At 40.8% G+C, this 21,307-nt stretch overlaps 1 protein-coding gene across 5 annotated transcripts in view; it reads right to left on the bottom strand.

Moving 5' to 3' along the window:
• Positions 1–13,832: 13,832 nt before the first annotated feature.
• The window catches only part of TBC1D4 (TBC1 domain family member 4), a 104,558-nt gene continuing 97,083 nt past the window's right edge, over positions 13,833–21,307 (bottom strand). For all 5 annotated transcript variants that reach the window (XM_085058287.1, XM_085058301.1, XM_085058295.1 and 2 more), the window contains 3 exons: positions 19,823–19,992; positions 17,946–18,122; positions 13,833–16,088 (listed from right to left, as the gene is read on the bottom strand). In XM_085058287.1, coding sequence (XP_084914413.1) covers positions 15,861–16,088; positions 17,946–18,122; positions 19,823–19,992 — 575 coding nt within the window. In that variant the 3' untranslated portion in view covers positions 13,833–15,860. The remainder of the gene's footprint in view (positions 16,089–17,945; positions 18,123–19,822; positions 19,993–21,307) is intronic.

Raw genomic sequence — 21,307 nt, 5'->3', positions numbered from 1 at the left:
AGCATGAGCAACAGCTATATTGCCCTTTAAAATGTGCTCCTTGAACAGTTTTGCAGCTAGAGAAAAAACAAGTAGAATTTGTAAAACTTCAGCTGTTCTTCTGCTTTGAGGCTTAAAGACAATTCTTGGGGCTTCCGTGGCAAGAATCCCCAACCCAAGTTAATTCAAAGGATGGATGAAGAAAAACAGATGAGTTATCTGAAAATGCAGAAGTGTTCAGTATCTATTGCTGTCACTATGCACTCAATGCGTGTGACAGACATTACAAGAGGTGCCAATACATTATTCAAACAGCCCATCCTACTGAGAAATAGGCAGCTGTGGTAAAGGGATGCTTGGACAAGCATTCTGCATTGGATGGAATTCAAAGCAAAAGGACCTCCCACAGTCACACAGGCAGCATTCCCCAGAAGCTTTAAGTAAGATATACCACAGCTGTAAACAGAGAGCCTGGATGGTAGGTGTGATCTACAAACGGCAGCTTTGACCATCTCTTTTCATTTACCGCAACAGACCAAAGCAGCATTTGAAGGCAGCCTTGCAGTTACTCATGGCACACTTCTCCACCTCACTCTGCCATTTGGAGCATGTTGCAATTCTCTCTCCACAGGCTGCCCACACATCTGGTCTCTGTCCCAGGCCCACAGATACCCATCCCTGGGCTATGAAAGCAGCTGCAAACTGCTTGGATACAGAGAGCAGGTGGCAAATCCTTGATCCATGCCAGGGCTGAAGGGATTCTGCTGTGAAGGTGTTTTGGACCTTACCTGCATTCATAGAGACAAAAATGGTTAATCAGCTCACAGGATATAATCAAACCTGCCGCGCTAAACCCAGAGATGCAAAATGCATACTTTGGAACCATGGCAGAGACCTCAACAGAGCGATCAGAATAGGAAAATGTGAAAGTGTATGTGTGATGGAGGATAAAAATGGGTGCAGGCAGCTGCCCATCACATAGCACAGTGTACACAGTGTAGTGGGCAATGGTCACAGAGGCACAGGGGGTTATTTTGCTCTCACTCTGTCTTCTAGACAATCCATGCTAGGTGGCTACATTCAAGTTACCAGCTTTCCCCATTACAACTGGAAGAACCAAGTATCATGTCTTAGCACATAAAGTAAAATCTACTACTTTTCTGAGAATAAAAAAATCTCATTAAAGAGACCATTCCCCATGTAAAAGAACAACAGCATCAAAAGTGCCAGAGGTATAGAGAGTATATTTGAAAGGCAAACCTGAGAAGCCCTGCCAGGTTCCCTTGACCATAGACGAAAAAGTCATCTCTGCCCCAAAACAGGAACCAGTGCTGAAAATCTCTAATAGGTCAAAACAGAAAGAATGCTTGCACACTGGTTAGTTTACCAAAATAATTTATGTTATTCAGATAATTCCTGAGCAACAGCAACAACATTCACTGCTTAATGAGAGACTAAGTCTGTCAGAGTAGTAATTTTCTCCATGAAATATGCAAGCAGTTGAAGGAGCAGAGACAGGAATAGTTGATTTTTACATATAAGATATATTTTTGCATTGCTATTGTGACAGAATTTCAAAGGACAGTTAAAATGTCAGGTGTGACTCAGTTTACACATCCATGTGTTTCAAAGGTCCAGCACAGTACCTGTTTGAAATGAGCTGTTCCTGCCACAAAGGACTGTGCTCCCTGTGCCAGGGGATGGAGTCAGTACTGTGGTCACCTTATTTCCCCCTCTTTCACTTTTATCAGCTCATATATTCTAAACATACACGAACACATTGTCTTTTTAGTCATTGTCTTTGTTTAGGCTTCAAAAAGGGGGAAAGATGTGTTTTCCCAGGGCTAGGTGGCTCAAAGGATTATCCAGCTATAAAGATCTGCACACAAGGGGATTCACATGAGAAGACATGCAGGATATGATGGTGGGAATAAAAAAAAAAAATCAAGGTAGCTTACAAGACCAAGAAAAAAAGAAGACATTAAAAAAAACAAAAATCCCCAAACCTGACGCTTTTTAAGATCCTAACCAGTAACTGCTGAAGCTGCGAGAAGACAAAGATCATTGAGCTGAAATATTGCTAGTAGTTCTTTCACAAGGGAATGAAAGGTCACAATGACGTCTGCTCTCCAAGATGTAGTTTCCTAATTTTCTCCCCAGTACCAGGAATGAATTCACTGAAAAAGCTGTACCCTTGTGGAAGGTGTGAAATCTTCTGCTTAATATTTACATCTTCACTGAGTGGTAATATGGAAAGCAGGTTTGGGGAGTGTAGAAGCAGGGAGCAGCTTGGGGAATACTCTGGCCTGGTCTGAGGCTCTGCAGAGGCAGACAGCCATCTACTGCCAACAAATGAAATAGAAAGCAGCCCCACAGGCTTCCTGAGAGCTGCATTTACAGACAACCATGCCTCACAGGAAACAGCTTTGCTTGGCACATCAGGCTATCCATACAAGCCAGCATCAGGACAAACCTGTCTCAGGAAATGTAATATTTTCTTCTCCCACTGACATGTTCGTGCTGCATCTAGGGGAAAAAAAATCAGGAGCAGATGATGGAATGGAAGCCTTTTCCATACAGATATGTTGCAGGTTTTTGGATTCCATTTGTGGAAAATCCCTTCTCCCCCTGTCTCCACCCCCCTCAACATGCCCAGTCAGATTCACAATGAATCCTCACAGACTGAAACGCTGTGAGCTCTGACAAGCAAGGGCAGCGAATGGAGGCCAGCAGTGCAAATTGGAGCGCTGGGAGCACACCGCAGGTAGCTGAGTATCAGATTATCCAGGCACCACAGACTGCAGCTTCCACCTGGAAGGCAGAGAAACAAAAGCCTCCCTTTGTGTCCCGGGGTTTTGCAAGAATTAAACACAGCTCCTCTTTGTGGTAGACCCAGACTCTCACAAGGAGCAGGGAGCAGCCAGTGAACTCCCAGGCTGTCCTCAGGGAATGGACTATTTTAAGCCTGCTTGCAAACATCTCCCTGCGTATGTGCTGTATTTTCACGGAAGAATAATTTAATCTTCATTGCCATCATTAATTTTTGACAGAGAGCACCATATGACATCCTGTTTACAGCCCACTAAATCTCCATTATGAAGCCATGCTTACAGAAAGAAGAACAATCTGAAGAGCTATGTTAACTTTTATGATTACATTTGAGCCCTGAAATACAGAAACATGATTGAAGTTACACACATGCATACACATATGAGAAAAAAAAATAAAAATAAATTTACGATTTTGTATGCTGTTTTCAGGCTCCAGAGGAAAAGCTTCTTGTTTAAATAACCTGTACTAATACAGCAGATACCTTTAAAAACCCCTGGTAACATATTGGCATTCATCCTTATGCAATATTTACCCTGTTGTTTCCAGCTGTGTTGAACACCACAGGTAAGTGCTGCTATTCAGAGAAATTCTATGACAGCAGCAGAGATTTAATCCTGGTGAGCAGGATTTTGGTAATACTTGTACTCATATCCTTTCATTTGTAAATCTAAGAAGAATTTTGGTGAGATCTGTTACTTTTCCCTAGGGGTAAAACCACTCAGAACTAAATCCCACCATCAGCAAGGAGAACTGAGGAGAGCCAAGAACTCCAGAGGGCTTCTGACACAGAAGCATCACAACCACCAAGGTTCTGAGAGGAACTTGTAAAACCAGGAATAGTTCAGCAGCCACGACACAACACCATTTCAACAACAGGGAAATCCCATCGTTTAGACATAGATTTACCCAACTAAGTTAGGCACACCCAATTAACTTCACACTCCTTCAAAAGTCAGTGAAACAAGAGAGGTCCCTCCAGGGAGTAATTCTAGTCTTTGACTAAACTGCTTGAAAGATAACATAAAACCAAGATTATCCTCTGGAGGTCTACCACTCTTCCCCTCCTGCAGAGAATGCATAGAAACACTCAAATAAGTGCCTAAACAGTGTGGGGTAAATGTGGACAATAACTGTCCTCTAATCCACCTCTTTTGAGATGAGACTTTCTCTTTGCAGTGGTTTGAAGGACATCCAAGACACAGCCAAGATTTCTAGTCCTACCTAACTATTCCAAGGAAGACTATCCTCTTCTACTATAAACTTTAACAAGTATAAAATCTATTAAGCATTTTATGAAGCATTTAAGCATATATTTCATACAGTACTTTCCTTTCAATCCTGCTCCTACAAGCAATCATTCTTCACATACACCCAATCTCCTTTGGATTTAAGAAAGTTGAGTCATGGCTTAATACTCTAAAATGATCCTCATTAACATTAGCACTCAGTCATCAGTTTCTAAGGAAAACCTGAGTGGCTCTATTGAAGTGACAGCCCATGACTACGCAGAGCAAACCCTGGGTTGTGTGGGTAACTCCATTCAGTGGGAGTCCCTGGAAAGTATTTATCAGGAAATCAAGGTGATAACAATTAGACACTACAGCCAACAGCACTGTGGTTAATTGAATCTTCATCGATTAACCAAAAAGTTATGTAAAATTTTATCATTGTGTACATTGTACAAATTTACACAAAGCCTGGGTTTCAGATTCATTAGTCTTTTCAGTCTCCAAAAACCTAGCAGCAAAAATGTGTAACATCCATTGTTAGAGGAATGAATTAAATTCTGGGGAATTTTTTTTTCCATTTTTCTATCTGGGTGATAGAGACAAAATTAACAACAATTAACAGTTTTGACTGTTTCCTACCAAGTTCTCCTACCGTCAAGGAGCAGGAGACGGTTTTATCACCATCTTCAAGTACTCCACAGCATGAGACTACTGATGGTTATCAGATATGACTAAATTTTTCTTTATTTTTTCTGCCCTATTTATTTATGTTTAGCAGTAGTACAGCCTATTGAACCTCACACTCCAGTGAGGGCATGGCACAGCCTTCATCTGGGAAACACTGATGTCCTCCTCCACAACCCACAGGTATGCTTGCTCAATTCTGTTCCCCCTCTCCCCAATCCATTTTCTTAGAGAAAGGTTGTGCTCCTTTCTCAAAGCTTAATGTTCCCAGCTGCCTCCTGCCTATTTGCCATATTGATGACAAGCCTCCCCAAGACTTCTCCCTAAGCCCTCAGTACCTATGCCCCTTTTCCTTAGGGCCACATTCCTGCTTCACAGCCATATCTCAGCCATCCTTGGAGGGCTGCAAAGAGCTGGTGAAAGAGCACAGGAGAGTTGAGGATTGTTCCTCAACCCCTAAAGAGTCTGCTTTTCTGCCCACACTCCTCTGTGGAGCTCTCTTCTGCTGTTCCACCACCACCTGCAGCTGCCCCTTCACTTCAGTTTTTCTGGGCTGCAGCATAAAGAGCAAGGCTAGGAGGCAGACAGGGAGGGCACATTGACATGGTCTTGTTTTCTCTGAAGTTTACACCACTTCTGAATTGCCTGGGTCATCTGTGTCTCAGCTTGATGCCCTGCTCCTCTATCCCTCCCTGCCACAGCTGCAGTGAACCTTGCCCTCTGTGAGCTACCTGGCTTTCTTCTGTCTTTCTCTCCAGCATGCAGAGTGCAGAGAAAATAACAAAGCTTTTAGTCCAGGCTGTGGTCAGGAAAGAATTGAGCGAAACAGTTACCTTTACTGACATTTCTTTATTCCCATGGCTATTAGGGGCCAAAATTGAATAAGGGGATAGGATTGGTGATCACATCAGCTCTGCACTGTGGTTAAAGGGCTGCAAACCCTGCTGAGAAACTGGGGATCTTCTTTTTCCTCCTCTCTACATCTAATGCATTTCTACCTAATTGCTCTAACATTTACCAAGTGGAGATCAGATGTAGGATTTGGAAGAGAGAATAAGTTTCAATGAATGGAACAATTAGATTATGTAAATGAGAAGAGTGCTTAAATACTTAAGGTAGCAGACTTTGCAGAAAGCTCAACATCCCAAACCTTTGCAAGCTCAGTTAATCCTACATGGTATAATAGCCATGACTATGTGTGGCTTTTCATGTGAAGGCAAAGGAAGTAATAAAAGCTTCTGTAAAAGGATGACTAAAAAAGCTGCTCTCAGTACACAAGTTTTATTGGCCCAAAAATCAAAGAAATGTGCTACACATCCTTGATCCTTCTGTAATGAAAATATATTTATCATTTACATGCCCAGACTAATGTATATTTTGACATTAAAGAAAAAATGGAAGTGCAACAATCAGACTATAAGGGTGCTGTTACATTTGGAGGGTTATAAAAAGGCTAATGCCAAGGAGGTTGTGTGCTCTCACTGCCTGACTTGCCACTAGGATTGTTCTGAAAACAAGAATTCCTCTTCACCTGCAGGTCAGAAGCCAAGCCAAAGAGATGCAGGGATTGTGTGCACTGGGTTTTTGCTCAAAAGCTCCCTTCTTCTTCTTCATGAGTTCAGAATTTTTAAGTGAACTTGCTGAACTTGTTCTCTGGGAAGAGGAAAATGTTTTGCCCACTTCAGTGTTAAAGTGACTTTGGGTTTGTAGCAAAACCTAACGCGTGACTTGTTTCCTGTGGGAAAAGGAACCTTGCTTGTGGGGAGCAGTAACTGTGGGTGCCATCAGCATGTTTTAGGGCTATAAAGGATTTTGTTGGTAGGTGCTTTCTCCTCCCTACATTGTTACTGTGAAAGGGCAATAAACATTATATCTTGAGATGTTTACAGGCAGGAGAGAGCTGCTGGCAGAGCCCAAGAGAGAGATCCTGACCTGATTTGTGACTCCAGACCTCATGGGGACAGGCACCTCCAGCAGACCAAGAAAAGTGGCATGGGTTTCTCCTCACATGCCTAATGCAAACCCAGTCCTTCTTCTCTCCTTTAGTATATGTTCCCTCCTTCTCTTCTGTTTCTCCTTTTCCTTCCCTGCCTCTGGGCCATTACACTTTTGGCTGTATTTGGAGTGGTTTGCTGCTGTGCACACATTACAGATGGTGATAGAGCACACATTTATTTTATGACAGATATATGGAACCAGGCCCTAAACTCCAGCATGCTCTATCTACTTAAGGCAGCAGCAGGAGCAAATCCTTCTCCTTCACCTTTCCTTACAGCCCCCAGGCAGCAGCAAATCCTCCTTCACCTTTCCCTCCAGCTCCAGGCAAAATGTTATTGCTATTAATTTTCCTATCACACACTGGATGGACTATAGTTTATTTCTGTGTTCAGAGGTTTACATTGAGACTTTCTTCTGACTCAGATACCCCTGAGATGAGAGGAAAGAAAAGGAAGAAAATAAAAAAAGCAATAAACCCCCCTGAAACTACTAGTTCGGGTGACAGTGTGGTTGAAGAACAGCAGTCTTGGCATGTGTGGAGAGACAGTGACAGCGTCACACTTTCCTGTTCCCATATTTGGGGTCTGGGAGCAAGAATGGGTTGGAAAGTCATATCAGGATTGCAGCTCACACAGGGAGGGAGCACACTCAAAGGAGCAGAGGATCTGCCATAGCCCAGATAGCCTGAGGGTTCATGTTTTGTTTAATAGCATGTTCATTATAATTTCCCTCAAAGCATGGCATAAATGGGGGGGAGATACAGTAATTGAGATCCTTTGAGGGTTCAGTCATGCTCATTATTTGAATCTCTTAAGAATAAGAATAAACAAAGAGGCTGTGGAGGCTGTCCATGTTACATGTTTCTACTGGTGTTTTTTTCCCAAGACGCATTTTTGACCAGAAATCAGGCTTTTTGTTTCCTCAACAATTGTGCTAACCATTAAGCTATTACATAGAGGGAGTGAAAAGAGCTACTGCACCTATACTTTTCTTGCTGGTATTTGCAGTGGATGGGAGAGAAGGAAGGAGTAAATGCTTTAGGTCCATAGCCAGAAAAAGGTGGATATCAAACATTAGATGAATAAGATTTACTCTTTGGAGGTGTCTCTATAAAGTCAGTCTGACCCAAGAAGCTTGATGAAGGTTAACTCGAATCTTCCCACCTCTAAAACAGGCAATTACAATACAGCTGTACATCTGCCTGAACTGACCTTAACTGCTCTTCCCACCTCTTTGATTTAATGGTAAATTTTTGGGACAGTGCACATCTTTTGCCATCTTACCAGATTTATGTTGTAAATTTACGTTTAGGTAGTAGAGTCTGTGCTCTGTTACACTACAAATAAATATATAGTTTCCTAAATGCAGGGTTCTTCACTTTGCAGCTTTGCACCATTTGAGTGCTTTGCCTCTCTAGGATGCTATGATCATTTCAGGTGGTGCTAGGAAAAATATATACTTTTTGTAAGGGGTAAGTAGGATGAATGTCAAGAAGCCAGAATTCCTCAAAAACTAACATGGTATCATGACCCTTGGTATAAATAAGCTGCTATAAAAGCAGAAGTGTTTGTCACATCTACTTTATGATTTCCTACCTTAATTCCATTTCTTCCTGCTCTCCCACACACAACCACTTTACACATCCCCAGCCCCCTCAACTGAAGTTTTTTCCAGGGCTGTTTAACTGCATCAGGCTTTCTTCACTGAGAGACGGTTAAAAATAAAAAGCACAACACCTTCATGTACTAGGAGTGTTACCAACATCCAAACCTTGGATCTTTTAATGAGTGGTCAGCTGTGCCAGGCATATGAAACATCCTCTGGCATTGTTTGTCACAATTTCTGCAGGAGCATGCAAACTCACCTCAAGGAACTGCCAGACAAGGCTCTCTGCCTTTTCACAAAAGATGGAAAGCAATGTTACTGTCCATTGAGCTGATGGAAACACATCTCTTAGAAAAACACGAGAGCTTTGATACTACATTTCTCCAGCAGGCTGAGGTTGGTAAGAACGTCACCCACAAGCCAAGGAAATTGTTAGTGGTCTCACTCTTTGTGAAGAATGCAAACAGCACTACAGTGACTACACATATAGGGGCCAGCTGGCCTGAAGGATAAAAAAAAAAATAGGTAGCAGGATCCTGTCCTTCTGCTGAGGATATAAACTACTAAAAGCAGTTATGCCACTGTGAGCAGTTTAGTGGCTTAGCATTCCTCGTTTGCCTTCCCATTTAGAGTAGGAAGAACCACATCACTTCTACTTGCCTAGGGCAAAATGTGATAAAATTATATTCTTCCAAAAGAACTGCTACCTTTTCTCCTTCCACAACATGCAGTACTAGAAGTCAGTGCAAAACCAGCCATTTCAGCCTATCAAAGCCCTCTGAAGTTTTCAGGGTCACCACAAGGAAAGAGGACACAAAAGTCACAAATTTTGGTTAGGATGATGGCTTGGAAATGTATCCAGCTGAAATAGCTGTGACTGCTCAGCAGGGAAAGGGCTGCAGGGAATCACTGCTCCCAGGCCTGTGTAACCCCATCCCTGCTATCAGGACTGCAGGCTGTGCAGTATGGAGGCATATTGGCCACTGAATTTTTAACATACTCTCTCCCTCTCCAAAGCCTTAAGCACTGCTGAAGTTAACGTTGTTCCTAATTATATCTTAAATAAACATGTGACATCAAAAAATTACTCTATAGATTCTCCCTCAGCTATATTTACTCAGGCATAATAGCAGCTGCCTACACAATTTTTGTCTTGCTAATGCACAGCAATAATCATAGAACCACCCACAGCCCATCTATTTTGGTAGAGTGCAGAAATAGACATTAAATCTATAAATGTCAGAACATGCCTTAGTTTCAGATGTTAGTATTATTTAAATTAGCACTTGAATGATGTTTCCACAACGTGATAGCTTTTCAAATGATGGTATATTGCACATGAAGTGCACTGGCCCTGCTTTAAGCACCTCCAACCCATTAGGCCCATCTGTAATTTGGTGCTTTTAGAAATGCAGACACATCCTAGAAGGGCTGTGGTCCCTGTTCATGCCCAGAGGTCCCTAGGGAATTGCTGATGCCATAATTACCTGAGAATGGTTTGAACATCAGGCTCTGGTCAGGAGGTAAACATGAATTGTGTTTGCTGTCCAGATGCCTTTGGGAATGGCTGTGTTTGGGTGGTTGGAACATCACTTTATCTGAACATGTCCTTACATTTCAGAGGGAGCACAGCGCTCACTGTGAAAGCAATGCTGTTGGAGGGAAAATGTGTTAACTGGAAAATGGAAGCAGCAAATCATGTTTTCCCTTTAGGTCTGGGAAAATTAGGAGCAAATCCTCAATTTTCCTTCTGACCACTGAAACCCAGTAAGATTAATTAAAAGAAAACCAAGGAAGAAGAACTGATTACTCAAGATTTAGTGGACATGGGGAAGCTTATTGCAAGGAAGCCTTATTTAAAACAAACAAAAAAAGGACTAAGTGTGGAATCAGACTGCAGTTAGACCAGATCAACTCAAGGCTACTTTCAAAAAACACAAACTCTGCTCAAACAGAAAAATACAAAAGGAGACACCTGGGATCAGATTGCTGGGAACAATATATACCTGTTTTAGGGTGAAGTGCTTCCATAATTCTTCCACAGGAGCAGAGATTAAACACTCTAAGAACATCCATTTCTGAGAAGGCCCTATACATCATTTAGTAAGTCCTCTCATTATAATAAAGTCTTTGACCACAAGCATCACATTTTATTACAAACAGCATGCAAACAGAGCATCACGCTTCATCAGACAGGAGACTAAGTTCATTCACCTCTCTAAAGTAAGAGCTGCAGCAACCACCAAGCAGCCACACACACGAACTGCATGTACAAAACCAACAGTGACACCTCGTGGGCAACATTCAAGCACAAATCTAATACCTACAGTTTCTACCGGAACATCAACTTTAGTAGTCTGATCACTTAAAAAAAAAAAAAAAAAAAAAAAGAGAAGGCATATGCTCTTTTGTAGCACTGAGGAAAAAAATTCACCCTTTACTGAAGAGGATAGTGTGGACAGGCCAGCAGCTCCACACAAAGCTAGTCTCGTATCCTCCAGGAGGAACAGCAAAGGGATGCTGCCTGGCACTGGGGCTTGCCCACAGCAGAGTTATTTATTAGAATCAGGTATGCACTTCAAAGGAAATCTCCCCCTCATGCCTGCTTTCTCAGGTTCTGTTTGTGTGGCAGTGCTGTCCCAGCATGTAACACTAAACTGGAAGACAACATTTGGGAGCACAAACTGCTCGGGACAAATGGGCACTCAGTCCACAGGCCAGGCTTGGCCTCACCTGCTGCAAGGAGCTCCAAGGTGCAGCATGGAGGTGAAGGGCTCCCCAGAGTCTCCCACAGGCTGCTCCTGGGTGTTTAGCAAGTCAGGCTTTGTGTGGTGTCACTGTGGCTGCTTACAGGCTCCAGCTAGCCTGGATCTACACCTCACACTGTCCCCAGGGTGTTTCCAGTCCCCATGTCTGATGCTGATACCAAACTAGGAGGGGCTGTGGACTCCCTCAAGAGTAAAGGGACATCTGGATAGACTACAGAGCTGGGCAATCACCAACTGTACGAAATTTAACAAGAGCAAGTGCTGTATTCTTTACCTAGGATGGGGCAATCCTGGTCATAAGTACAAATTCAGGCATGAGAGGCTGCAGAGCAGTCCTGCAGAAAGTGATCTAGGGTTTGGGTTGATGGCAAGTTAAATTTGAGCCAGCAGTAGCCATGACAGCAAAAGGGCCAACCACACTCTGGGATGCATCAGGCACAGAATACTTTTCCCCATGTAAGTTCCAGTGAAAAATGATGTATGGCACTTATGTCATCTCTCAGCACACGCTCTCATCAAAAATAAAACCTCTATAATAAAACCTTCTTACTTTTTGTTTGTCAGAGTGAACTCTTGAGTAAACTGCAATTTGAGCACAGAAACAGTCTGCATAAGCTTCAGGAGAAGGTTTTTTTAATGGTAAGACTACAAACAACAATTCCCAAATCTCTTGTTAAAAGTGGCTGCTGAGCAGGAGTTCTGAAGAGAATAACAATGGACTGGAAAACTTCTCAACTCAAAGGAAACACCAACAGAGCATTTTGGCAAAGGAGCACTGCCAGCTCCTTCATTTGGTCCACAATTAAGGGCAACATTAAAATAAAACCAAAGAAGAGACCAAGTGCCAATCTGTCCAGATTCCACTACCCTGCAAGCCAGTCAGCACACAACCCATCAGCTGCTCAAGGCACTCAGTCATCTTTGCTTCACCGCACAGCTTCTCAGTGTCACTGCAGAGTTCAATACACTTTCATTTAGGCATATAAACTATCTATTGCACACTAGGTGTCTGGAGCATGGATAAAGCTAAACACTGGATGTGTCTTTTTTTTTAAAGAGCATTAAATTTTGTTTTTTCTAGTCAATAGAATGACTGAGGAAGGAAAAGTGTGTGTTAAATGAATTCAACAGCCAACACTGTCAGTAAAAGATGAAGCACAGAAATACAGAATCAATTACAATTCTTCTAAAGGATGGTGCATCCTGGCATAAATCTTGACATGTTACAGCCTGCACATGCCTGTCAACACCCATCTACGACTACAAAGACTGAGTGGATAATCACTACTAACAGTGCCTGGGGTTATTCACCTCAACACAGAAAAGGCTATTCACACTAATACCTATGTGGTTTCAGGTTGAGATTAAGTGTCCAAATGCACACCCTCTGGATCACACTAGTAATATCAAATTCTTAGATCAAACTGCTGCAATTCTTTTGTATGTTACAGATTGTTCAGCTTTCTTGTAGTGATTTTGAGCAAAGAAGTGTCATGTTGAAAGAGGGCACAATCAAACCACTTAAGATTAACTAGATTTATTAATTAAAGTTCGGTTGATTTTCAGTAAACACTAATGCTTTTTTTAGACAAAAGTGAACATATGGAACTTTCAAGCACCTTAAATAAGCAGTCATCTTTTGAGGAGAGAAATAAATACTCTACTTTGTAGAAGAAAAAACCTCAACAAAAAACTTTCTGTCCAGGTTTTCTATCCATCAAAGAAGTGATTACCAGAGTCTCCTACATTAACCCTTCTACCAGACTGATTTGTTTCAGTTCTATTCCTTCCAAGTGGTACTCTTGACTTACCGGCCAGTTTGCTAGCTAAAAGGACGTATGTCTTCCCAGACTTAGAAAAAAGCCCTCTGCCAGCAGAAAGCAGTCTAAGTTACCTGTTTCTGAAAACAGCAGATACTTTTTGCTCAAGAGTTAGTTCTCCACATGGGTAAAAACTGAGAGCTCTGTTGTGCTTAGCTCAGATAGAACAATAGCTTTATTCTGACTTTTTTTTCCAATCAGAAAAACAAGATATAGAAATAGAAGAGCAATTTGATGCCAGGAAATGCCCCTTCTTCCAAGCAATTGTCCTTGCAGCTCTGCCTCTGGCACCTTAAGACCTTCCTCACAGCTGCACAAGTGCAACTGCACAGAACATCTGTAAAGCTATCTATATATTAGACAGATGGACAGAAACACATATTCAGTTCAGTCTTCTAGGTAATCTTGCTGGCTATTCATCTGAAGACGGTCTGGAGGATACTTGCTTGAGTGCAGACTTCAAGCTACACAGCCTGGAAATGTCCAGGCACAAGGCACTCTTGGGTTCAGCATACAAACATTATCATAAGTGTTCTGATGCCATGAGGCACTTACCTCACTGTGGTTTTACTTCTGCAGTTTATTCCCATGTGTTGCTGAGCTCTCTTCTTCGTCCCAAGGTAGATGTACAGAGTAGAGCTCATCAAATTACTATTCTCAACATGCATATGTACTAACTGAACCGCTAGAGAGCAAAAATAACTTTTAACAATTTCATCTTCAGTTAAGAACAATGTAAGATTATTGTCCCTGAGAAGAATATCTATCCTTGTACTCTGAGTACTTTTAAAAATCCTGCAGATTTTCTTCCCCAAAACTAGAAACTAAAGCCAGATCCTTTTCATATTCCATGTGAACACTACTATTAGGAATGGGATTGGTACTTGAAGTGTAGAAAAATAAAACTAGCCAGAGGCTATGGGAAATGCAGCAATGACATTTATTGGAATTTCTCCAGGCATTACATGAAAAATTTTTAAAGTGAAACAGAGGATAAAGCTCATTCAGTACATCTTTTAAAAAAAGATGTATCTGAATAACGTTGATTTTTTTGTAATAGATGCCGCTGCAGTTCCTGGGATTAGTTTTTTATGTACACATCAGCTAAAACTCACTCTGAACAAAACTGCAAAGAACTGCCTTTTCACTTGGCATTTCCCCATCTAATACAATACAACAATCTTGAAATATCTAGACAGATTCCACATAATTTTATACACAGTGTTAAGACCTTTCACTCCAAATGTAAAAAGAAAGACTGTTAAGTAAATCAGTATCTTTAATCAAATAAAACATCACGGAAGTAAAAAAAAAACAACAACAAAAAACCCAGGAGAGCCCAAGCCCCTAAGTTCCACAGCAGTGTGCAGCAAATAAGCATTGTTGTTCCTCACTTTTATGGTAACATTAAGCATAATACTTAGAAATAAGTGATATTCAGTCCTTGCTTTCTAAATTGGACAATCTTATGCAAAAAGACACTGGTGGATTTGGCACTTTGCTTAATTGGTTTTCTTACTAAAAAGAATAAGTGTTTCCTGAAATACAGTATAAACGGTAAGAGATAACATGAGCCACTGTAATACGCAATTAAGGGTTCAGACATGCACTCCAAAATACTTGTCTATTACACATTTGTCTAAGCCTTCTCAAAAATTCCACTCAAAAACATTTTCAAATCTATATGCAACTTTTTATACCTCTATAAACATATTTTCTTCCTTGAAATGATCAGAGTTTATCTCACCTTCTGCCCAGAACACACAAATTCATTACTTTTATTTTAAAAAGAAGACCACTAAGCAGTATTAAAACAGGAATAGCCTGGAAAGCATTTTTAAAACTGTGCCTGTGCTTCAGGATCCCCTTTGAAATGTATAGCCACTGTATATGTGAAAACTGAAAGGTACATAATATCTGAGACTTGCTTGGTCCTCTCTTGTGCACTCATGCTCAACTTCCTGCAACCTACCTCAATTTTCTTCTCAAATAAAATTTAAAACAGCTTTCTGCATCCCAATACGATTAGACAAGGCTTCTTGCAGTATTTCTTTGGTTAAATGAGAACCCTATACACGCCTAACTCTTAGACAGCAAGTCTCCCATGGAAAATTAACATCAGAACAAATCCCATCCCACAGCTGTGCTTCCCTCCTGCCCTCATCACGACCAACCCCAGGACAGGTGGAAGCAAACAGGCCAGGAAGGGAGTAGCAGTCACTGTCAGCCCTTGCCTGTGAGAGTTCTGCGAGAGCATGCAGACCTCTGGGTGACAGAGGTGGAGCTATGATGCAATAATGCTTTTTGTTTCCAGTTCCAGCATGCACGTGGAGTTGCACTGCTGGCTGGTGCAGCCCAGGCAGCGGATGGCACTACAGCTCTTTGTTGTGCAAACCAAGTCATGATAGTTTTTCTGCTTATTGGTCTGTGCTCACAATGTCAGTAGAATTGAAAGAGAGGCACGCATGAGTTCACACAGATTTTCCACAGAAGATGTGAAACATGCTGCTCTTTGGAGGGAAAATTACATTCTCCTTTTTTTTTCTTCAAGTATTATTCAACATATTCAATATACATATATATAAAGACACACTATCCTCATTTCACTACAAGACAAGCACATCCAGAGTGAATTTGCAGATCACCATTATCTTTGTCTACTCCAATTTCTCTTTTCCTTTAGGTCAACTCTAAATATACATCTACTCATCATAATTACATGTGAGAATCCTTTATTTCCCCCTCGTGATTTATTTACATAATCATAAAAAAAATAATAGCCTGAATTTGCATACTGACACTTGAAGGCCCATCTGTAGCTATGAGTGTCCCAGCACTATTTTTGGGTAACACCATTGCCTATTGCTAAGTAGCTATTGAAAGCAGCATATTCATTGTTTCGTTCCCTTTATTTTTTTAAGAAATGCTGCCCAGAAAACCCTGGTTTATGGCTTACTCCATATTTTATTATTTGGGTTGTAGTTTACTTCCTTCAGGAGTAGTTCACAGTCAGACAACACTTCTGCTGGCAAATATTTCACTATCTGCTCAAGAGTCTTTTGATATGTTATTTTCTCCTGTTCCAGGGACTGAATTACAGTCTTCATTTTGCTCTCTCGCGTCAAAACAGTCTCCAGGCTGGCTTCCAGACTCTGAATTTTAGCATGAGCAACCTGTAAACAATAACATTATCTTTGTAAAAAATTTACCAACTCTGAACAGTTTTCTTTTAATATGATATGTTATCTGTTAAGGAAAGTATTACATAGCTGCTTCTAGAAGAGATTTGTGTAGTCAGACAATAGGAATGAGTACTGTGTATCATACACAAAATCTCCTCACGGTGACCAGATCAATTTTCTCAAAGGAAAGGACACATGCAAGTTGCAGAAAGCAAGGGACAGTTGGGAGTAACAAGGAACTGGAGCTGCAGGGAGAAAAAGAGTGTCAGCCACTGGAGTAGCAGTGGAAGACATGACCTATCAGACAGTGATGGAATAATGGGAACCTGATGTCGCTGTTGAGCCGCTAGCAGAGAAAAAGACCCAGATCCTCAGCGTGGCAAGAAAAAGAGAGCTTTATTGTTTTAATTCCAACTTATATAGACTTTTCAGAGGTCACCCAGATTGGTCAGTCAGAAACCTCCCCCTGGGCCTGATTGGCCAGGCCTGAACTGTCCAAATCTCGAGATACTGTTTTTAATAACATCCAAACTTTATCTTTGTTTATAAAACACAGGAGAAAAATTCTCATGGGAAAGACCTGTGCTAGCCTCTGTGATAACATAAGTTAGAAGGATGGAGAGGTTGGAAGGAAAGAGAATCCCAACATTAAGTCTAGAAGCAGACAGTGCTCCCTATTCTCCAATTAAAAACCTACTGGTTTTGACTCTGTCTTTTTGACTAGTCAAAGAAACCCTGGACCACAGCAGAAGCAGTTCCCTTTGTGGGAAGTGGAGGAATTCTGATTGTTCCTAGGAAGCGGCGCAAGCCAAAGAACGAAGAAGTTATACAAGCAACAAGGTGAAGAGGTTAAGGAACAGAGAAAGATGCATTACTGTACAGCATTCTGAAAGAACAGAAAAGATTTGATACAGCCTTTCAAATCAGCCACTCATAATTATTCTGTGCCTTTGGTGCATTTTCAGAACAGAGGTAAAAGCCCAAGCTTCAGTAAATAAATAAAGAAAAACAACAAAGGAAAATTAATAATAGTAAAAAGTGCAAGTGGTTCTTGCTTTCAGTATCAAAAGAACATAGCAGAGCACCTTTAGCCCACAAACACTAAAATAATAAGGACTTGATCTTTCTGGTTTTCCTTCCTTCAATTTTCAAGTTTCGGAAGAGCTCTCTGAGCTCTTTGCAATGCTTGTTCAAATTAACAAATATAACAAGAAATCCCCTGATGATGAAAAAACAAGAACTTGCCTTTTCAGAAAATGTAAAACAACACATATTGAAACTGAAACAAGTTTTGGCCAAGCTATGGGACAAAGGGTAGATAGTGAAGGAGGAAGGACTTTTTAAAAGCACAACTTAAGCAAACAAAGTCTGGTGGGCTTTCAGGTGTAGTTAAGCCTGCCAGGAGAGACCACCTTCCAAAAGTAGGACTGAGTTTCAGCAGAAGGAAACAAAACAACACTGCCTACAAAGGCCTGGAGTAAACAAGTCTGCTACACTATAGATTATTTCTTACAATCTTCCAATAGGGAAGCAAAGAGATGAAAGGACAGAGAATTTATTCTTCAGTAAGATACACAACTTTTGCCAACAGATTTTATGGCAGATAAGTGTACAGAGATTTTGGGAAAAAAGAAATCTAAATCAGGAAGGAAAGTCCAAGGAATGACAAAGGAGTTAGAAGTATGCCTAGCAGAAGTAAATCACTGTAATTAAGAGAACTGCTCAACTGCAGAAGGCCTTGCAGTAAGAAGACTTCTCATACATTCTCACTTGAAACAATACTTTCTCCTCTAGTGGCTGAACCATAGAAATGACTTCTCCACGAGTCTGTAGTTTTAAGTCATTTACCTGTAGCTTCTCCAACAAATCCATGTTTTGCCTCTTCAGATGATTGTTTGCCCTCTCCAACTTTTCCAGGGGTTCACCCTCATCACAGGGACTCACATTTTCCTGTAATTCATCCTGAAGAACGTGGTACTCTACTTCATAGGCATGGAGCTGTTTTGAAATATCCATCTCAAATACCTGCCATGAGAGGAAAAAACATTTTTAACTACAATAGAGAAGACTTATTCCACATGAATGTTTGACTAAAAGTCAACTGCTCTTGATTAATGCTTTTCCTGTTCCTTTAAAAAAAGTCTTTTAAGGGGATGTCTACAGTAAGAGCATTTTAACGTACAGAGTTGTAGCCATAATAAATCATAGAATTCACAATAAATTGGATCATGTCTTGTACAATTACCGAATGCCATCTCTTAAGAGAGGTATCAGCATGAAAGTTTTATTCAATTTAAGAATTTTATAATATGACAAAGTTTTATTGCCACTTGCTCAAAAATATTATGAAGTTCAAGACAAAATTTTTTAATCCAGGATTCATCAGCTCTCTACCTTCAAAACAGGATCCCTTGATTTCAAGTACTGATTTACAGACTTCTATAAAAACATTATTCATGGTTACAGATTCCATGTGCTCTATCTCTGCATGATGACACATTATTTTCTTATTGGGATACTTCAGGGACAAACCATTGTGAAAGACTGCAGAACTCAGCCTCTAACAGTTCTGGGACCATATAAGCCTTATTTGTTTACACATCTAGCCACAGCTTCTGAAAACTACCAAAGATTTTAGACTAGGATTGGAAGGATGTCTACAGTGACATTAAGTTTCTATTCCTTGCCCTAGAAATCATGAACATTCCACCAACACAAGACACACAGAGATTCCCTGAAAAACCAAGTTCTGTATTACTTTCACAGTTCTATTCAAATGAGATAAAACTTTAAATTATGTAGTGCTCAAGCTCAAGCAAGTACCATGTTCCTCTACATGGCTACCCAATCAGTCATGTGTGTATTACAGATCTGCATGATGCCTACATTTTTCTTTCACTACCCATTATAAGAGGGTGGTCCTGCAACTGCAGGACTGAGATAGCCAAGCAAGTGCCCCTGTAGCCAGGCAGGGTAGGAGCAATAGGATACAGGCAGTCTACACATGAATGCAGATCTGGAAGGCTGCTCTGCATGAGACAACACCACAAGCCAGCAGAGCTGAGCTGAGCTGCATGCAATCACATTCAGCTCTGCAGGCAACACAACCCATTCTTTACCAGACCCAACTTTGCACAAAGCCATTTCTACCACGCCCACCACAGCACGACTGTTCAGCAACCCACACAAAGCACAGGACAGATTTAATGTCTAAGAGTATCAAAAGTATTAAACTACCATCTCTATCATCGCCACAATCAATGAGTGGCAAAGACAGACACAAAAGTGCCTGACACAGGTTTAGCATAGCAATCACAGTCAATGCAATGAGGAAATGAAGATTTACATTGTCTAAAAATGAATCCTTATCTCACAGCACCCGAAAGATTCAAACCTTAAAAAGCCACAGCAACGCATAAGTGTTAACTCCACTCCTGCACATGGACATGGTTTTCTAGAGCTCTGCTGTTATCTCTGAACTACCACCTGAAGGGGGAAAACTGCTCACAGGTTCACAATTAAGGTACTACACTGAGGCTCATTCTCAATTTGCAGCTTCAATGCAGAGGAAGTTTAGGTATAGAGATGAAGATTCCAGCCACTGACAGTACTTCTCAAGAAGCTTTTCATATCTTCTTCTGAGAAGACTTTTGCATATATAGTGTAGGCATGATTCTTTTAAAGTAAACTAAAGAGGGGAAAAAAGTAAACGAAAACATCCTTACCTGTGTAATAATTTTTTCCATTTGAGGCTTAGTCATATCTGGAATAGTGGTTTTAAGAAAATCAACAATGTTCTCAAAACTCTCACATCCCATTACAGCTGTCTCTTGACTGCTAAGTAGGCTCAGCGCTACTTTAAATATGACTTCTGTTCCTTGAAGAAAAATAATGTCTAAAAGAGAAAATAATTAAAGTATCTTGAAAATGGGAGCTAGAGTCATTTGATAAATACACATATTTGCTGGGATGCTCTTTATAATCAGTCACAGTGCAGATGTATTCAGTTCAGAAGTGCAATCTGTCTTATTTCAACATGAGGATAAAGCATATAAAAGAATTTCCTTTCATCTTACAAATGTGAGAGAGCATTAAAGAAAATCCTACATGCTTGTTATGTCTGTAGCAGTTATCTGCAATAAGCATTTCATCACTGTTGGCCACCACAGTCTGTGGACTGTTAACCCACTGCTAACTGGTTTTAAGTGCTCCTGTGACTGAAAAGCAACTGGGGAGCAGATCACAGCTGTTTTCTACAGGCAGAAGCTAGTCCTTAATAAACAATCATGTATATTCCATAACCAGTTATATTACTTTCAAAATTCACAGAAATGATTCTACCAGCAATAATCTAAGCCCCAAACCCTTACTTTGAGGCATAATTACATGAATGTGAAAGTCTGGGCTCTGCAAGTCAGTAGACACAGACTGTACAGAAATGTGACTCTTGATGACAGAAAATAGAAATTCTGCCTCAGGAGCAGCGGTGGAGTTGCAGTTACTGAGATGAAGGCACCACATGGGCAGCTCATATAAACCTCCTGAGCTGTCGGCTCTGTCAAACCACAAGGTGTTTGTTCAGGGCTACACAACTGAAAAAATTCAATTCCTGATCCTGATACTCAAAAGGTCATCCCTGGGCTAATCCAATACCACACGGCATCACAAGGACACTAATGAGTCAGCCATCTCCCCCAAATGCAGTTCCTGAAATTCTCCCTTCTCAAGTCTATGATGGACATTCAAACAGCACAAATATAAGTATATTATTTGTGAAGGGTAGACATTAGCCATTTGTTCCTGGTATATGACAGTGGCCCTTAAGACACTGGAAATTCAGGAATTCAAAGCATTAGGAAGTAAAACAACACAGTAACTTTTCAATTTTAAAATGGGAACAAGCCTTGCTCAGCTTATTTACAGAGAAATTTACATGAAACCTCTTTCCCATCTTGCCCATCCTTAAAAAAATCATTTAGGAAAGAGAAAAACCACATAACAAAAAAGAAAGGAACACAAAATGCTTAAGTGTCCCAGAATTCAGTAATCCCACCAGGAAAGAGATATTCACATGACTGGTACACCACTGAAAAAGAGACACACTAATCATTTGGTCACCCAGCCAGCAGCCAGAAAATGTTTGCTGTAAATGGAAAAAAACCCCTCTATAACGGAGGAATCACTGGATTAAAAAAAAAAAAAAAAAAATT

This window comes from Lichenostomus cassidix, chromosome 1 (genome assembly GCF_008360975.1).
Source record: "Lichenostomus cassidix isolate B80296 chromosome 1, HeHo_3.0, whole genome shotgun sequence".
NCBI classification, from domain to species: domain Eukaryota; kingdom Metazoa; phylum Chordata; class Aves; order Passeriformes; family Meliphagidae; genus Lichenostomus; species Lichenostomus cassidix.
This window is presented reverse-complemented; position numbering and strand designations above follow the sequence as displayed.